The following is a 17,500-nucleotide window of genomic DNA, read 5'->3' as shown; positions in this document are numbered from 1 at the left end:
TTGTAGTCTTGTCAGCAGGAATAAGTAGATTATTTGGTTTCTTGATTTTTGTATCGATGTCGGTGTATAATGTTCTCTGGAAATTGCATTTGGAGGCGTTGTCATCAAATTCAATGTTATGAATTAGTTTCAACATACCTTCTTCGAAAGGAATCAGTTCATTTATCTTTGGGGGTGAGTTCCTTGACTTAAATCCATAGGTTTCCTTGGTTGATGTTTCAGATTGCCCGGATAGGAAGTAGTGTGCTTTCCAACGTAATCGCCGCAGAAAATGTTCAGTTTTTTCGATTAGTCGTTTCATGTATTCATTTCTTGGTGGCAGTGGAATGTTCTTGGTAGAGTAATTCAAGTTGATCATTTCCATAGTAGTGGACGATGAAACAATTACAGTGCTCAACAAGTTGGAGCTTATAAAATGAAAAGATCAACTTGAATTACTCTACCAAGAACATTCCACTGCCACCAAGACTATTTTCCAATGACTGCCCTTGGGAGAAAAAATCCTCTGCCAGCCGATTCGACATAACAATGGGATCTTTCGATGGCGCTGAAACATGCGAACTAGTGGGTTGTTATTTATTGTCCTGTCTAACCAAAAAGTTTGGCAACAGCATCGGCCTGTATAGAGATGACGGTTTGGCAGCTTTTGACTCAAACCCTCAACAGATCGAAAGAATCAAGAAGGGCTTCTGCCAAATTTTCCGTGAAAACGACTTAAAGATCACAGTCGAAGCAAACATCACTAAAGTAAATTTCTTAGACGTCACCCTTGACCTCCAATCTGGAAAGCATTATCCCTACACAAAAGAAGGAAACATCCCACTCTACGTTCACAAGAAATCCAATCACCCCCCATCCATCCTAAAGAACATACCGGAATCCATAAACAAGCGCCTCTCAGAAATTTCATCCGACAAAGAATCATTTGATAAAGCGAAAGAAACCTACCAAGATGCACTCAACAAGAGCGGCTACCTATATAATCTAACCTACAGCAAAACAACTCCAGAAACCAAACACCGCAAGAATAGGCCTAGAAACATCACCTGGTTCAATCCTCCGTACAGCCAAAACGTCAAAACAAAAGTTGGAAAGTGTTTCCTCACCCTAATCGGCAAGCACCTCCCAAAATCACACCCTTTGCACAGAATTTTCAACCGGAACACTCTCAAAATTAGTTATAGCTGCATGAGCAATGTAAAAACAATTATCTCCAACCAAAATAAAGCCGTCATTAACAAGTCATCAAATCCACCCGCTCAAACTATCAACACTTGCAACTGCCGTGACAAAAGATCCTGCCCTCTAGACGGAAAGTGCAACGTGCGGAATACCATCTATCAAGCAGAGGTCACAACATCTCAGTCAAAGCAAACTTACATCGGTCTTTGCGACACATCATTCAAATCACGTTATAGAAACCACACATGTTCCTTTAGAAATGAACGCTACAGAAATTCCACTGAACTTAGTAAATATGTATGGAGTTTGAAAGACAAGAAAGTCGACTATCACATTAAATGGCGGATTGTTAGGCATGCGAGATCCTATTCAAATGTAACGAAGAAGTGTAATTTATGTCTGTGGGTGAAATACTATATAATTTGTAGACCAGATTTGGCGACCCTTAACAACAGAAATGAGCTCGTAACAAGTTGCAGACATGCAAAGAAATTCCTTCTCAATAGCGTAAAAGAGTCAGAGGACGGACAACTTTTGGAAGCTAAAAAGTAAAATATATTAAAAAAACGTTTCGGTCTTAGACCTTCATCAGTTTACAGAACAAGAAACCAATGAAACAGGTGGTTGCATTAAATGCAAACGTAGTAGATGTTATCTTTGCAAAAACGTTTTGATAGAATCAAATTTTTTTCAGAGTTTCCAAACCAATAGAAAATACTTTATTAAACCAAGACTGTCGTGTGATTCTAAAAATGTAATTTATCTTGCATCCTGCAACAAATGTCGCTTGCAATATGTTGGTTCAACGGCAACACAATTCAAAGTTAGATTCCGTAATCATAAATCATCAATGGTAACGAACAAGAAAAACTGAGGTCGCGGTACATTATAACAATAGGCCGCATGCCCTTAACGACTTTTGTTTCCAGTGTATCGATCAGGTGTCTGCTACCAACTGCACTGAGATTTTGGATAAACTTTTGATCACGAAGGAAGCGTACTGGAGTGCGCAACTTTTCTCATTAGCACCTTTTGGCCTTAACAAAAGGCAAGAATTCCACTCCAGGAACAGAATCACCTACAACCAAGCGACCACTTGAGTCGTAATAGTTTGCAAGCTTAACGAATCATATAACTTCACAACTCAATGTAGCACATGAATTCTTTACTTTAATGATAGTTTTAGTTCTCGCTGTTATTACATTGTACCTTTCGGAATAGAATTACTTCTTTTGTTTTGTTTGTAATGATTTTTTACTTGTATTGTTGTTAAGTTTTGTAACATACCGAAAATTCCTTGTAAACCATATATAAGCTCTTAAACCTAATTATTATCCACATGCTGTAAACTGATGAAGGTCTAAGACCGAAACGTTTTTTAATATATTTTACTTTTTAGCTTCCAAAAGTTGTCCGTCCTCTGACTCTTTTAACTGTATATAAATTCATATGTCGATGCTTGGACTGGGAATCTCTAAAGGATCCTTTTGGAACGCCACTATCTCCGTTGGCTCAGACAGCCCAAAGAACTTTCTAGCTCGCTAGTTTGAGCACTCTGGCATGACTTGGATGTACCACATGTGTGGGACATCTGGGGTGGCTTTATAGCTTAACCTCCATCCTAGACATCAGCACTGCACTGATGAGGCCCAGAAGGCCGAAACAGTACTGTCTGCAGTTATATATACATATATATATATATATATATATATATATATATATATATATGTATGTATGTATATAAAGCATTTACGAGCGCCTTGACTTAAAAACAGTGTGTTAAACTCCTACTTTACTTAAAGCTTGTTGGTTTTTCTGAAGTGAACTTACAATTTAAAAACAAAAGCGAAAGGGCTTATGGAACTCAAAATGTAGTAAACCTGGATTAGTCGAACTTGAGTGGAGGCAAAACCTTCCATTAACGAGGACGACATTTGCAACAGGGCTTGTGTGCAGACTGCAGGGCCTCTCTGGCCTGGTTCATGAGGCATTGGACAACACACAACAGCTGCTGTCTCATAACGATGCGATCACATAAAAAGTTGTAAGGGACTGCTTAAAGTTCCAGTTTTTTTAAAACGAAAAATAAAGGTTACAACAATAATCACAAACTTAATAGATTGCTTGCACGGAATAGCTGCTAACACAAGCTTTCACCGGCCTTTTTTTTTACAAGATTATACACCTTAAAGAAATCGTACCCCAGGAGAGTTGCCTCGAAAACAGAGAGTATGAGCTGATAAAGAAGTGCTGCAAATGGGAATGCGCACACAGACTAAGATTTACTGACATCATGAGTCAGCTTGCCCAAGTTATCCAGAACTCAGGTAATTGAGGATTAACAGTTTGTTTTTCTGACTATCGGTGCTTTTCCGCCTGGGGAAAACACAAGGAAGCATTAAGCACACTAAAACAATGATACCATTTCTGAACACCTTTACGAGTGGAAGAGAGTTTGACAGCCATGCCACTCTGATGAGGCCCAACAAGGAAGAAACAACTGTCCATAACTGCCGCAACCTTGGTTATATGTGCGCATGCCTAACATGGCAGTTGGACCGCACTGTCGCTGTTAACAATCATTTCCATTTGCTTTCCATAAAAATCCACGATCCACTATTTATTTGGGCTTTGCTTCTTTATTTCCTTTGTTTAGACAAGGGAAAACCACGACCTGGTCCACCACCCTTGGAGGTTGACATTAATGCCGGTGGAAGCCATGTAAGTTTCTCGTGTTATTGTCTTGTTTTCATTGAATTGGATTCTTTAATGAAGGCACCTTTTCTAACTGTTAAAAATTAGGATTAATTATGCGTATTTGGTAAAACAAAATAACACAGGTCTCGAATTTATATACGTTTGTCAGCTGGGAATTTCTGACGTTACTGTGTTCTTCAAAAGCAGTTCTCAAAAATAATGACACATCTGCCAGAAAGGGTAATTACAATCGTGATTATTCACAGTACTGATTTTCCAAGTGCTAATTCATTACTTTTTGCCACACATAGATCGCTTCGGATGGCGAGGCTGTGTACAGTACAATTGCTGGTAAGTGTATCACTTATGTCCAGAATGAAAGCAATTAGATGCACCCCTCAATTTTGTCATCCAACAAGTGCCATAGGGGCCTTACGTAAATGACCTCCGCGACTTTAATTGTTTCCTTCGTGGTGGCAAATTTTCGATTAAATTTAGAATCAACTATTTAATACTCTTCTTGAAGAAGTTTTGAATCCTTCGCCACAAGCCATAAACAGGAAAGCAATATCAGCTCATGTGGGAACCGACTCAATTTGAGGTTTCTTTAAAACGAGGCAGACGAACGCACCAACAAAACAAATTCTTTGTGAACTAGACCTATAATTAACCTCTTCCTAAGTTGCCATTCGTTGCAACTCTCCTATTACATACTCTAACATACACACATACATACTAATTGGCAGCCCCCCCCCCCCCTCCCTCCAAAGGGGCTTTTCAGGTCGATTAAAACGAACAGAAACAACTTAAGAATCCCAACTGGCCGGTGGCAAACCAGTTAGCTACTTACAAGAGCAGTCGATAAACTGAATCAGGGACTACCAGGATCAAATTCAACAAATGGTCAAACGGGGCTTGAACCCGGGATCTCAAGGCAAGGCCCCTAACCATTCGGTCGCACTTCCTCCCTCCCTTCCCCCCCCCCCCCCCCTTCCTCCCCTCCTCAAACACGCATCGAAAAGCATACGCTCCCGTTATTTATTCACGAATATTGATTACGAACTGGGAATATATAGCTCAAAGACGTTTTTTCCTCTTTATACCCAGATACGTTTACCAACACCGTAGTTTCAATTCTCCCATGCCTCCTCGTTGATTTTTTTAGTTTTGTTAATCTTTACCCACAGATATTCTCAAGGATGTTAACTTAGATTCAACGGAGAAGGATGATAACATGCAGTCTGGTAATACGTGTAGATAAGTGGAAATTTTGGGACAAATCCCTGGCAGTATCGAGATAAGCCATTTATAACGCACTTAAAACTTCATACTTGTCAAATACAGCTTTATAATAACACTACTGGACGTTGTCACAGCTGTCACATAAGTTGTCCTCTAGAGGAAAACAACCTTCTGCATGACTTTTATATTAGGGCTTTCAATGGTCAACACTTTGCAACCTCTACTTAAGAGTAGTATGAACCATTACAAGGCTGTATTAGAAAACACTCCAAAGTTACGTTCTGTCCTTTTATGCCTTAATCTGTCAAACCCTAATAAAAAGTGTCGTGAAATAGAAATAATGGTTCAACTAATTATCTCCTTGCTTTTTTCCCCAGATATTTATGATGACCTCGTGGCAGATTATTTTATCACAGATAATCAAGTAAGAAGTACTTTTATCCTCTTTATCCCTTCTTATGGAGATAAGGCCGATAGGCAAGAACGGGTAAAAGGCGCATCTCCTCAATACATTTGAAATGGTATATGCGTTTTTACCGTATTTCGTAAGAAAACCTTCGAAACTGATAGCATATGCCTTTTCTAACAGCATCTCAAGCTAACCACCGTAGTATGACCGTAGAGTAATGTGATTTCTAAAACCTGTCGTGAACGATCGAGCAACAATGATGTACATGCCGGAATACAATAGAAAATTTGCATGATGACGTCACGCGCGCTGTGCATTATGGTTTTAGTAGTAAAGACCGCGAGAGTTTAAAAAAATGGCGGCAACTGATGCGAAAAGTCATGAAAACGAGGACATTCAAGGCCACTCAAAGTCCGAAAATTTCAAGAAGAAAATTGTTTTGACTGAGGACGATGTCCAAGGAGCATCGTTCAAAAATAAGGATCCTCAAATCTTTCATAATGAACAACTTAAACGTTGGTTAAAGAGTCGAGGTGCTAGTGTGGGTGGAAGTCGAAGAGAATTACTTGCAAGGTTTGTAGTTTTGTCAGTATTTTTCTGTCAGTATTTTAAGAATTAAAGCGATTTTCTTAGGCTCCAGCTGCGTCTTTGACTTTAATAGAATAAAGGATTATCAGGTATCTGGCCAGGACAAGAAAATCGTCGATACAAATGGAGGGATACATCTTCGTATCTTCGTAGACTTCGACTTGAGCGCGAGCTTCGATCACAACTAACCAGCGATAATCTTCCCAAGAGAGTTACATGGCCCAGCGATGGTTAGACATTATCCTTGGAACAAATGCCTCCGTATCAGCATTGTTATTTGTTTGCTCATTTAGCCGGAGAAATGGAAAGTAACTCGAAGAAAGTTCGCCGAGGTGCTTTCAAAAGCAAGCGTGAAGGCTACGCTCTATATAAAGCCGGACATGTGCAAAAGGTAAAGTTCAACCACACGACAGATGAACATTTCTGTTTTTTTTGAAAGCCGCGTAAAGGCCTCCATGACTAGAAACAAACTATACAGGACAAGAGTATCACTAAGTAAGCAAACGGCTCAGGTGAAGTCTGGGGCATGTAACTGTAAAGCGGGAGCTAATGGTCGATGTAAGCATATTGGCGCATTGCTGTACAAAATACTCGATTTTACTGAAAGCGAAGTGAATGAAATACCACCTGACCTTACGTGCACTGAAAGAGCACAACAGTGGCACATACCACGCTCTAATTCTTCAAAGGACGAACCAGTTCTATCGGACGAGTTATTAATGATTAAGCATAATTATGAGGCCGATAAAACGAGGAAGAAAAACGCGGTAAGGACTCAGAGAAAAGTGGAAAAGCAAATTTACGTCGCTGCACCCTCTTTTGCCAGAAAAGTCAATGAACATGAAATAAAACAGTTTTCTGAGGACTTGAAAGCAGCAAAAACAAAGAACCGACCAATGCTTATTGATTTGTTAGACGGGAATGAATGCAAGCCCATTGTCACTCAAGACATAACACTAAGGGAAAATCGAGACAACATACTGAAGGATCATGATTATTGTTGTCATTCAAACGGAAAACGTCTAAATGAAATGGGGGTTGCAGATAGTGGCATTGGTATTCCTTGCAAAATCATTAAAATGGAAAGCGTTATTGAGCCACTCGATACAAATTCTGACAATCGATTTTGCTTGTCTCATTGTGAAGCTGTCAAAGCTGATGCTCCTGACAGTGAGCGATCTTTTACTGAAGATGACAACCAAGAATGTGCACAATCCCTTCCGCCCGAGAACCCGTGTATAAACACCAGTTTCTCTTACATTGAAAAACATATAATTTCTGAGTGGACTTTTCCCGAATCTTTTTCTGATGATTATGACTTAAATGAAGAAAATTTCAGAAAGGTGTGCACTGACTTTGTTGGAAAACTTAGTATAACTGAGACTGAAATATCTGAGATAGAAATACAAAAAAGGAGTCAGTCTGAAAATACACAGTGGTTCAAATACAGATGCGCACGAGTAACAGCATCCAAGTTTGGCGAAATTAAAAACAGAAGATCCACCAGTGCACCTGATCGCTTGATACGTGATATTTTTCAGTACATCCAAAAGGTAAAACACCCCATCAATGTCAAGAAGGTTTAAGGCTTGAGCCCATAATCAAAGAGAAGTATATAGCCAAGCAACTTGAAACTGGCCACACTGGAATAAAGGTATCTGAAAAAGGATTGATCATTGACAGAAAAAAACCCTTTGCTTGCATCTAGTATTGATGGTGAAGTTTATGACCCCACAGCAAAGCACTGTCCAGTTGGAAATCTTGAAATGAAATATAAACAATTTCCCAGCAGATTATGTACACAACAGAAAATTGAGGACAATTTATTACATTTCATTGCTAAGCATGCAAAAGACTCATGCCTTCAAATAACCAGTAATGGACTCAAGCTAAAAATTCGTCATCATTACTATGCCCAAATACAAGGAGGTATGGGTATTTCAGGAAGGCAATGGTCTGATTGGGCAATCTATTGTTACTACAGAAATATGGAGGATTTGCATATTGAAAGAATTTACTTTGACCCAATTTATTGGAATGATCTTAAACGTAACTTATTAGATTTTTGTTTACATGCTGTAGTACCTGAGATTATCACCAAGAGAATCAAAAGAGGAAAACCACTTCATCCCTCAGTGTATTGTTGCAAGAAGTGAGATGAACATCCTACCTTACAGGAAGTATATTAGTACAAAAAACTGGACTTAAAATTCCTTAGCCAAGTAAATCAGATTGCTAGAGAGTATAGTACATGTAACTTGAGCAATGACTAAAACAACTACATGTATTAGTATTCAGAGAATATACACACCCATGCAATACATTCTATTGTGTCTTGCTTTGTTTCTGTTCTTATCTTACTGTAACACCATGGCTAAAGAAGTATGGGACCTTTAAAATTAGTTAAAATGGCACATACTTTCCATATTTTATTTATATCTTCAGCCATAGTATTGGGAATGATTTGTCTCAAAGTATTGAAGTTTTTAATTCTTTCTGTGCATAGTTTTCCATTCCAGTATAATACTGCATATCGTCATCCAAAGACTTGAATTTTTCCAGTCCAAATCTTAATTCGCATTCTAATTTAGAATTCCGCGATTCAAGTGCTGCAACTTGTTGTCTGAGTTCAATAATCTTGTCTTCAAGAGAGGGTTCATTGTTACAGTGATTGGTATTATCGATATGATTCTCCTCCGGACACATCGGCTCATTTTCCTCGGTCTCTTCTTGTATTTTCTCTTCTTTGTGGCGAACATGTAGTCTTCTTGGTGTTTTTATTACTTTAAGGTGAGACTTTTGTAGAGGAAATACAGTTGGCACGTTGTTTTGGTAGGTTTTGGAGCCCCCTTCGAAGTGAACACTGCACACACGATGACCCTTAGTTGGACGACAATCTTTCCTGGAAATGTTATGAAGCCATTGCCTTCTTAAATTTTGGTCACCTGGGAAATTATAAAATGAAAACTTCCCTTTATGTTTCTTCGAATTGTTGTAGCAGCCCGGAACACAGCAAGTAAATCCTCCAGCTTCGCTACTTCCAGACACCATTTTTAAAACTCTCTTTACTACTAAAACCATAATGCACAGCGCGCGTGACGTCATCATGCAAATGGTCTATTCCATGTATATTGAAAATAGTCGTATTATTGTCTACCCTTTCAACAACTTTAGGGGTCCACATGGACGTGGGAGAGACTTTCACAACAAGATGTTCAGCATGCCAACGAGCTTCGCTGTCTCAATCATCTAAACATTGTAAAAATATGGAAATACGACTTCTTCAAATCATTTCGCTGGATAGTAAGTATTCAACATTAGTGATGATATCCTGTGGGGACATCATCATCATCATCATCATCATTATCATCAAAATAATAATAATGATAATGATAATGATAATAATAATATCTTTCTTTACTCTTGGATTTTAGAGTAGCTTGGTGTAGTTAGCATCTCCGAGCATTTGCCCTCGCAACAATGATATACCACAGAGGACAGACCGCAACACCGGGAACTCCATGCCCTACTCGTTACGAATAGTGTATAGATTCAAGAGCCATAATCACATTATGGCTCTTCATAGATTCTTATACATCCCAGAGGGTTATGAAGAATGAGGAGTTGTGAAAAGGGGTATACGGTTTATCGTTTCTATCCCGGCGAGAAGACTTAAGAGTCTAACCATTTCCAAATGTAATTACAAAGGCAGCATAGCCAAACAGTGTAAAGTGTTTGAACAGACCGGTTCCAAAGGCCTTCAAGTTGACAAGCTCTCGGATGTAAGCAGGCAGTAATTCATAAAGCTGTAAGCCTAAAAAAATTCACTGACAAAAAGAAACTTATTGTCACAAAGACCGAAACCATGACAGGCCGTTTTTTTTAAACTTATGATCTGTTTGTCAGGCCTCACGTCCTAACTATTCCTATGGAAATCTCAAAGAGTACGTTCTTCAAAGACAATGCAAAAAGGAAAACATAGAGATGTTTTTGTCCCAAGTGGCATCTGCGTGTCATTACCTTCACAGTAAACACATTGTGCATGGGGCTCTTCGAGCTGAGTACGTCAATATCGTATCACCAAACCAGGTAAGTTGGCCACTTTTGAACTCATCATTACGACAAATTTTTATTGAACAATGCAAAATGATTTTTAAAAAAGCGTGTTATTCCCTCGTAAAAAGAGAACTATAACTGGAGCATCAAAATGAACCTCCGACCGTCAGAATATATGACCTATTTTGGGGTACTTAACTTTCCTAAGGCAGCTTTGGTGCGTCGCGTCGTCAGGCCAGAAATTGAAGGAGGCGATGGTCATCTCAAATGAGTCACATTGTTCAGCAGAGGTTTATCAACGTATAATGACTGAAAACTGTCCTTTGCAGGTTCAAATTGGTCGACTGGGACGCTCCAAGAGTCTTTCAATGAGCGCTTACGAAGTCACTAGTACATCGTGTGTTGCACAAGCTGCCATGCCACTTGATGCCATTAGATGGTGAGATATCATGAGATGCCTAGAAAAGAGGGAAAAAAATAAAGAGATGGCAAGGGAAGATAGCTTTAGGAAACGATGAAAACATTTTCGAATGACGTTTAAAAGGAATGCTCTCTCTCCTGTCACTAACTCGACACTGTCTCCATTCCTTAAAGTCACGCCAAGCATGGCCACATAAGGATCGCGACAGTCACAAGTTTTTGCTCTGTTCCAAAACGACTTTCCCTAAATCCTCGAATCATCGCATTTGTCATTACCGAAATTTCAAAATTGCACTATGATCTTAATTCAGTGAAGGTGCAACACAAAAGGCCAATTTCTCATTTTTCCTTAGCGTTGCGCAGGATTATCCTCAACCCATAATAAAGATTTCAGATGAAGCAAAACAAGTCGCGTGTACCTCTTAGAAAACATATATTTTATTGCTGGAAAAATTCACACCGAAGACTCCTTTTTTTTTTACAGGAGTGCACCAGAGGTCATCCTGGATGGATATTACTCGCATGCCAGTGATGTGTGGGCATTTGGTATTCTAGCCTGGGAACTCTATGCATCCTACCAATATGGTCAAGAAGAACAACAATTCTCGAGACCCTATCACTGGCTTGACAATGACGAGGTAAAGATTATTATGGCGGAATCCTGTCTCGTTAGTTTTTTTCTAGCACACCCAAGTTCTACTAGTATTAGAAAGATTATTATCAATCCATGATAAAGACTTTTACTCGGTGATCCACCAACATGAACTAACTGTTTGTGATCATCATCATCTGCCTTACAGATTCTGCCTTATCAGAGAGACAGCGGTCCACTCAGCCGACCTGAATGCTGTCCTGATTGGGTCTACATCCTCATGCATCAGTGTTGGGCTTTCGATTCAAAGCAGAGACCTCCGTTCCTCGCCATTTTCGATTGTCTCACGAGCAGGTATTCTCCTACGTAAATTCACATTTCTTACTCAAAAGTCACAGGGTTGTTGTATGTTCAGTAGGCCGTCCATAGAGATACAATAAAAATATTGCTCATTGCCTAAAAGGAAGAAAAAAGGAGTGTCGAGTCCATCTAGCGCTGGAGCACTAATTGGGGACACTGTAAAGTGAAATCAACAAATTAACGCAAATCAAATCAAATCAATTAACAATTATTCTTTGAAATCGAGGTGAATAGTGGTAGAATATTTACCGAGCCGCAAAGCGGCGAGGTAAATATTCTGCCTCTTTTCACCGAGATTGAAAAGAATAATTGTTTTAGTATATACTCACTGAGTGATCTCAACAACAATTGCAGAAAAAACCAGCCATGTAAAGTCGATTTAATTGGCATCTCAATTCATGCGTGGAAAACGTGCAAGCGGCACAAAGCATGCGCGAAAGTGTTTACAGGAGCTTCAAACATGGCAAATCTAAATAACCTTCGTTAAAATCCTCGTCACAAACAGCAAAATGTTCATTTAGCACCGTTTAAATCAGCAATCTAAATCGAAAGCCTGCTTGTTAAAACATTTTCACCGTTCGATCAAAGTTTTTGAGGTTCATTTGAAATGGCAATTGAAAGTGCAGTTGGTAAAGGATCCACATGAAATGGTGGCTATAATTGAGGGGAGCGTTAGTTTGTTGTAAAATGACCCGTCTTGTTTCCTTGCAACCACAAGGAACTTTCTTAAACATTTTTTTTAATTCCTCGATTTCACTTAGAAATTCGTTTTTGTGGGAGACCAGACCTAAAAGAGAGAATTACTCCGAGTGAAACAAATTGTTGGGGTGAAGATTGTTTAATTTTCAGCAACAATTATCTGGAAAAACGAAGTCAAACACTGGTTGGCAAAGGTATAAACTCTTCTCTTACCTTTGAAAACTTTTAGGCCAAATTTTCTGGCCTTCGTTGTCTTCTGTAGCACACAGCATCATCTTGTATTCTCAATATTTCCGAGTCATAAATGCTGGCGAGTTTACGCCGGCCATTTTGTTTTGTTTGAATCAAGCATTATTCACTCCGTAGGGAGTGAATAATGCTCAATTACTCCGAGATAGCGAACCAATCAGATTGCTTGAAACACCAAGATCACTGAGTGAGTATTTGAGGAAAAGGAAAAACCGAAGTACCCAGGAAAAAACCTCCCGGAACAGAGTAGAGGACCAACATCCCCAACCCACATATGACACCGTCGAGTGTGGAAATGAACCCAGGCCACATTGGTGGAAAGCGAGTGATCTCACCGCTACGCCAGCCCTGCACCCCTAAGTTACTCGATGTAAGAAGTTACTTCTTGTAAGAAAGCATTGCAACAGGACTGAACGAGTTCGACTAATTTTCACAGTGGCTATTTACAGGATAATGAGACATTACGGAAAGTAACTTAATGGAGACCGAGGACCATACTGTCCTGAATCCCGCTTTTCTCACGTTTTTATTTACTCTTGTAACCAAATTGGTATTCTTTAAAGCAGTAATTGTCCTATTTTTGCTCGGTAAATGCCTAGCAACGATTTAGAAAAATGTAACGGCGTCATACGAGATGCTTGTCAAGAGTTCCCTTAACATCAAATTGGCGAATGGTAAAATTCAATTAGACAACGCGATTTGGTGAGGGCAAAAAAAGCTCGGAGGCTCGCATGGGTTTAGAGTTTAGTAGGCTGGAGTGGAATAAACTGCTCACTGTGTTAATCTGTTTTTTGGTTAAAAGGAAACCAATGAAGGCTTGGATTATGCAGCTTTGGTTGAAAACACACAACGAAGAAGAGTCGCCGGGTCTTTCTGTCTATCAAGAGACTGACGCCCCTCACGTGTTAGTTGAAGATAGTCACCCCTCTGAAACAAACATAGAGAGAATGTGTTCCGAAGAGTTCTTTGCTCAACACCGCTATAAGTATGTAGAAAGGTCAGATGCTTATGGCCCCAAGGAAAGATCTGAGAAATCCGTGAATTCTTCAGATAGCCCACCCACCGAACAAAAAGGACAAGTTGGCGAAGCACAAGTGTCAGATTATTCGTGCCCTGTGACTGACATCATGTGTCCTTGCGAAACTAGAAACCAAACAATCGATGTGGTCTCCGGAAACGGTGACTATGAAAAGTGGATCAAGGAGAATAAGAACGCTATGTACGCAAGTGAGAGTTCTTCCAAGGACGAACTTCAGTTAAGAATATGTGGCGTAAACCTCTCACGCTGGGAGTTGGATCGCGGCAAAGGTGATGCTTATCACGTACCCGGCTATGAATTCAACAACCATGAATGGGTAAGAGCTAGACACACTGCACACGCAGCGAACAAGGCTTCAGATGCAGATGGAAACTGTGAAATTCACGCCGACAAAGAGGAAGCTTTCACCACCATAAATAAAAATTGCGAACTGTATGAAATACACTACAAAAGGCCAGCTAGACTCCCGAAGGAAAGACAATACCACTTCCTTAGGAAGCACGAAAGTGATCAAGAAGTTCGGATAGGGACAGGGGAAACACAGAGTTTTCACCCTAAGAAAAAGGCAAAAAGGGAACCCAAAATTGAGGAAGACATTTACGATCGTCCGATTGTAACCTCGGGCGATTCACCGATAAAAGTTATGAATGCAAACGGGTCCTTAGAAGATAAGAAAGAAAATGCAAGCCTCGAAGAAGCATGCAACGTAGAGCCAAACTCCTTCCAAGAGGAAAATTCAGGAACGACATCCTCGCAGGGTGATGCTGATGCACCAACAGAAAGCGGAAATTCCGATATTGAGACTACGCAAACGAACAAGATGGATGTGGATCGCCCCCCAGTTCATTACCAACAACCAAGAAATATTCCCAAGGATACTGAACGTCAAAGAAATGGAGAGCCCGCACGTGATCGAGCCTCTACTTTAAGAAGAAAGAACGCGATGAGAAGGAAAAAGCGACCGAATTTCCAGTACAAGAGGGAAGCTAAATGCAAACCTGATGATAAGGAAAACGTTTGCGAGAATAAAACATCACCGCATGAATCACAGAGAGAACATGTATATGAAAGTGAAATAGTGCTGATGGAGGATGAAAGGGAAGAATCCCCTCTTCAGGAACAAGCAACAACAAGGGAAAGACACAACTCTGTATTGCAGAGACAGTTGACAAGTATTGTGGTTGACCTCAGTATTTAAGACTTTGAATGCGCATTCTTTATATCCTAGGCGCTCAAAGAATCGTATCATAGCTGAGCTTCATTGAAGCCTCAGGCTTTTAGAACGTTCTAAGTAGATATGACCTCTAAGCATCCAGCGCATTTACAACGGAAGTGTCTAAATCGCTATCAACAACATGCAGTATTTAAGCTTTGTTTGCATACCGCCAAAATTGGGCCACCAACAATACCTCAAGGAAGATTCAGGTACTCTGACCATTGAACATTGATGAAGAACCTACAACCTTGGACAGAATAAAATGGAACAGAAATGCCCCCTTCCCCCGTAATTAAAGATGAAGCCGCGCGAATGCCATAACACGCCATTTTCCCATCATTGATTTTGGGGGGAGGGGTGGTCTCCATGTTCCATTTAATCTGTCGAAGATTGTCGTAGCAATGGATTTACCTTGAGAAATACAACAGAAGAGAAAGTGTATGACATGTTGCACCTTAACCCATTGACCCCTGAGAGTGAGACTTTCCGATTTTACTCTAACGCCAGAGGATTTTACTCGTAAACTGAAGGCATCCTAGGGCGTGTGAGGTGTTAATGGGTTAAGCAGTCAAAAACTATGTTCCCTCCATTAAGATAAGAGAAAACAATAAAACATTTTACAGTTGTAGCTAAGTTACCTGGCCTAAAAAGGGAAGCGAGGCTGCCGGTGACCCTGCTTTGATACAAACCTTTGTGCTTTTGTAATTTTAATGTAGATTAATTAGAATTACAACAACACAATTTACATGATAAAAGCAGTGAGGTCTGTATCAATACAAGGTCACCGGCAGCCTCGCAGCCATTCATAGGCTAGGTCACTGAGCAAACAACTGTAAAATGGCGTATTTCTTGCCAAGATATTACGCGATCATATTGGTTTCAGAGTAGTTACCTAAGGTTCATAAATTGCAACCAAGACGACAATCAGACACGGATTGCTTCCACTCTGATTTCAAGTCTAATAAATACAAATTAAATTACAAAGTTACCATTCACAATGTTTCAACGCTACTGCCTAGTATCTTCGCCAGTTCTGTAAAATGGGAACTTTTATATGCTTACTCATCAGCGTTCTTTTCTTTTAGTAAATGTAAATAGGTGTCAGGTATAAGGCCCCCATTATCACGCCTCCACACAAGACAGTCAAAACTTTGGGTCTTGAATCGTAACTTTGTAAGTTGCATTCATTTATTTAAACTCCAAACTAGAGGAGTGTCAAACCAATACAGCTTTAAAGTGGCTTAATCATGTACATGAAAGAAATTCCACATTTTTGTTGAGTAATGCGGTGGCCTAAACTTAAAATTTGCGTGTATTAGTCGTTATTTACTTTTTGCCGGCACGAGTTTGCTCACTTTGGAGGTTAAAACCTTTTGTAGACAAGGAGTGATCAGCATGTAAATTCTCCTAATTAAAAAAAAACTGTCCGAGTCAGACAGGTATTGGGAATGAAGATAAGTATTGGCTGAAGAGGTGTGATCTTGATATAACACCAAATTTTTATAACCAACCGACAAAGAAATTTATGGTACTAGTTGGGAGAATGAACGTTTCAAGCTTGAGGATGAAAGCGTTAAAAACATTCCGAACAGTCAGACAGGTATTGGGAATGAAGATAAGTATTGGCTGAAGAGGTGTGATCTTGATATAACACCAAATTTTTATAACCAACCGACAAAGAAATTTATGGTACTAGTTGGGAGAATGAACGTTTCAAGCTTGAGGATGAACGCGTTAAAAACATTCCGAACAGATCGTATGTTGGCCTTGGCAATTGTCGTGAGTGTTTTCCGCATTTGGGCCGCAGTTTATAGGTGCAATCAAAGTGAGCTAAACTCGTAAGCTGTTGAACTCAGATAACAGTTTCCACATCGATAGTGTAGCACCCTACAAATTTGAACACTCTGAAGACTTACAGGCCGTCTTTATATAGCACAATGCTCTAGACATTTTATACGCACATTATGCATTCATTATGCATTCAATTCGCTTTGAGTGGGCTGTGGTGACCGCACAACACCTGGCTGCAGGCTCAGCCACTGACAAAAAATATGATTTGAAGACGTCGGTTGTATAGCACCGACTTAACACAATATTGTTCGTGTACATGTATCCAATAACAATAAAATGAAACGCCAAGCGTAAATCATCTCTTCAAGTCCTGTTTTTAATCTCTGCATCACGCTGTCACGGTTATTTGAAACATAGGACAAGGTGTCACACTACAGTATGTTAGGAAGTGACAAGATTCGAAACCCTCGAATCAATTCAAAAGTCAATTCAAAGTGAGCCCATCGCCCATCCCCCCTTTCCCCCCCCCCCCCCCCCCGGGGCTTACCCGGGCATTTGACAAGAGGGTAGCTCCGCATAGCAGCATTAACCCTTACTATAAGGAGCAAGGAGTGGCACAGTCGGTTAGTTCCCGGCCTTGGTGCCAGCGGTTCCGAGTTCGATCCCCCGATCTCACATCCTTGTTTCGACTTCTTTCCTTTCAGTGTAGCGTAAATAGCTTGAAATACCCATAATACGGAGCACTGATAGAAAGAGGGGGTAAAATGAGCGCACCGTCGGCTTCCTGGGCCCTTGATGCCTCGTTCTTAAGCTTAAAATTCAAAATAATATTTTATCTTGAACGAGGCAACAAGGGCCAATTTGTATCCGCATAAATCAGTGGTCATTTTGGAATAAGGTGTATAGAGGGTAAAGGAATTACGGACGTTAAATAAGGTGTACCTTTACCTATCATATACG

At 40.0% G+C, this 17,500-nt stretch overlaps 1 protein-coding gene across 1 annotated transcript in view; it reads left to right on the top strand.

Annotated features, from left to right (window-relative positions):
- Positions 1–16,881, top strand: part of LOC137972411 (uncharacterized) — a 29,946-nt gene extending 13,065 nt beyond the window's left edge. The window contains exons 3-13 of the mRNA XM_068819121.1: positions 3,359–3,509; positions 3,839–3,903; positions 4,191–4,230; positions 5,067–5,123; positions 5,499–5,545; positions 9,293–9,421; positions 10,025–10,207; positions 10,504–10,613; positions 11,079–11,232; positions 11,395–11,540; positions 13,297–16,881. Coding sequence (XP_068675222.1) covers positions 3,359–3,509; positions 3,839–3,903; positions 4,191–4,230; positions 5,067–5,123; positions 5,499–5,545; positions 9,293–9,421; positions 10,025–10,207; positions 10,504–10,613; positions 11,079–11,232; positions 11,395–11,540; positions 13,297–14,731 — 2,517 coding nt within the window. The 3' untranslated portion in view covers positions 14,732–16,881. The remainder of the gene's footprint in view (positions 1–3,358; positions 3,510–3,838; positions 3,904–4,190; positions 4,231–5,066; positions 5,124–5,498; positions 5,546–9,292; positions 9,422–10,024; positions 10,208–10,503; positions 10,614–11,078; positions 11,233–11,394; positions 11,541–13,296) is intronic.
- The last annotated feature ends 619 nt before the right edge of the window (positions 16,882–17,500 follow it).

Source organism: Montipora foliosa, chromosome 10 (genome assembly GCF_036669935.1).
Source record: "Montipora foliosa isolate CH-2021 chromosome 10, ASM3666993v2, whole genome shotgun sequence".
NCBI classification, from domain to species: Eukaryota; Metazoa; Cnidaria; class Anthozoa; order Scleractinia; family Acroporidae; genus Montipora; species Montipora foliosa.
This window is presented reverse-complemented; position numbering and strand designations above follow the sequence as displayed.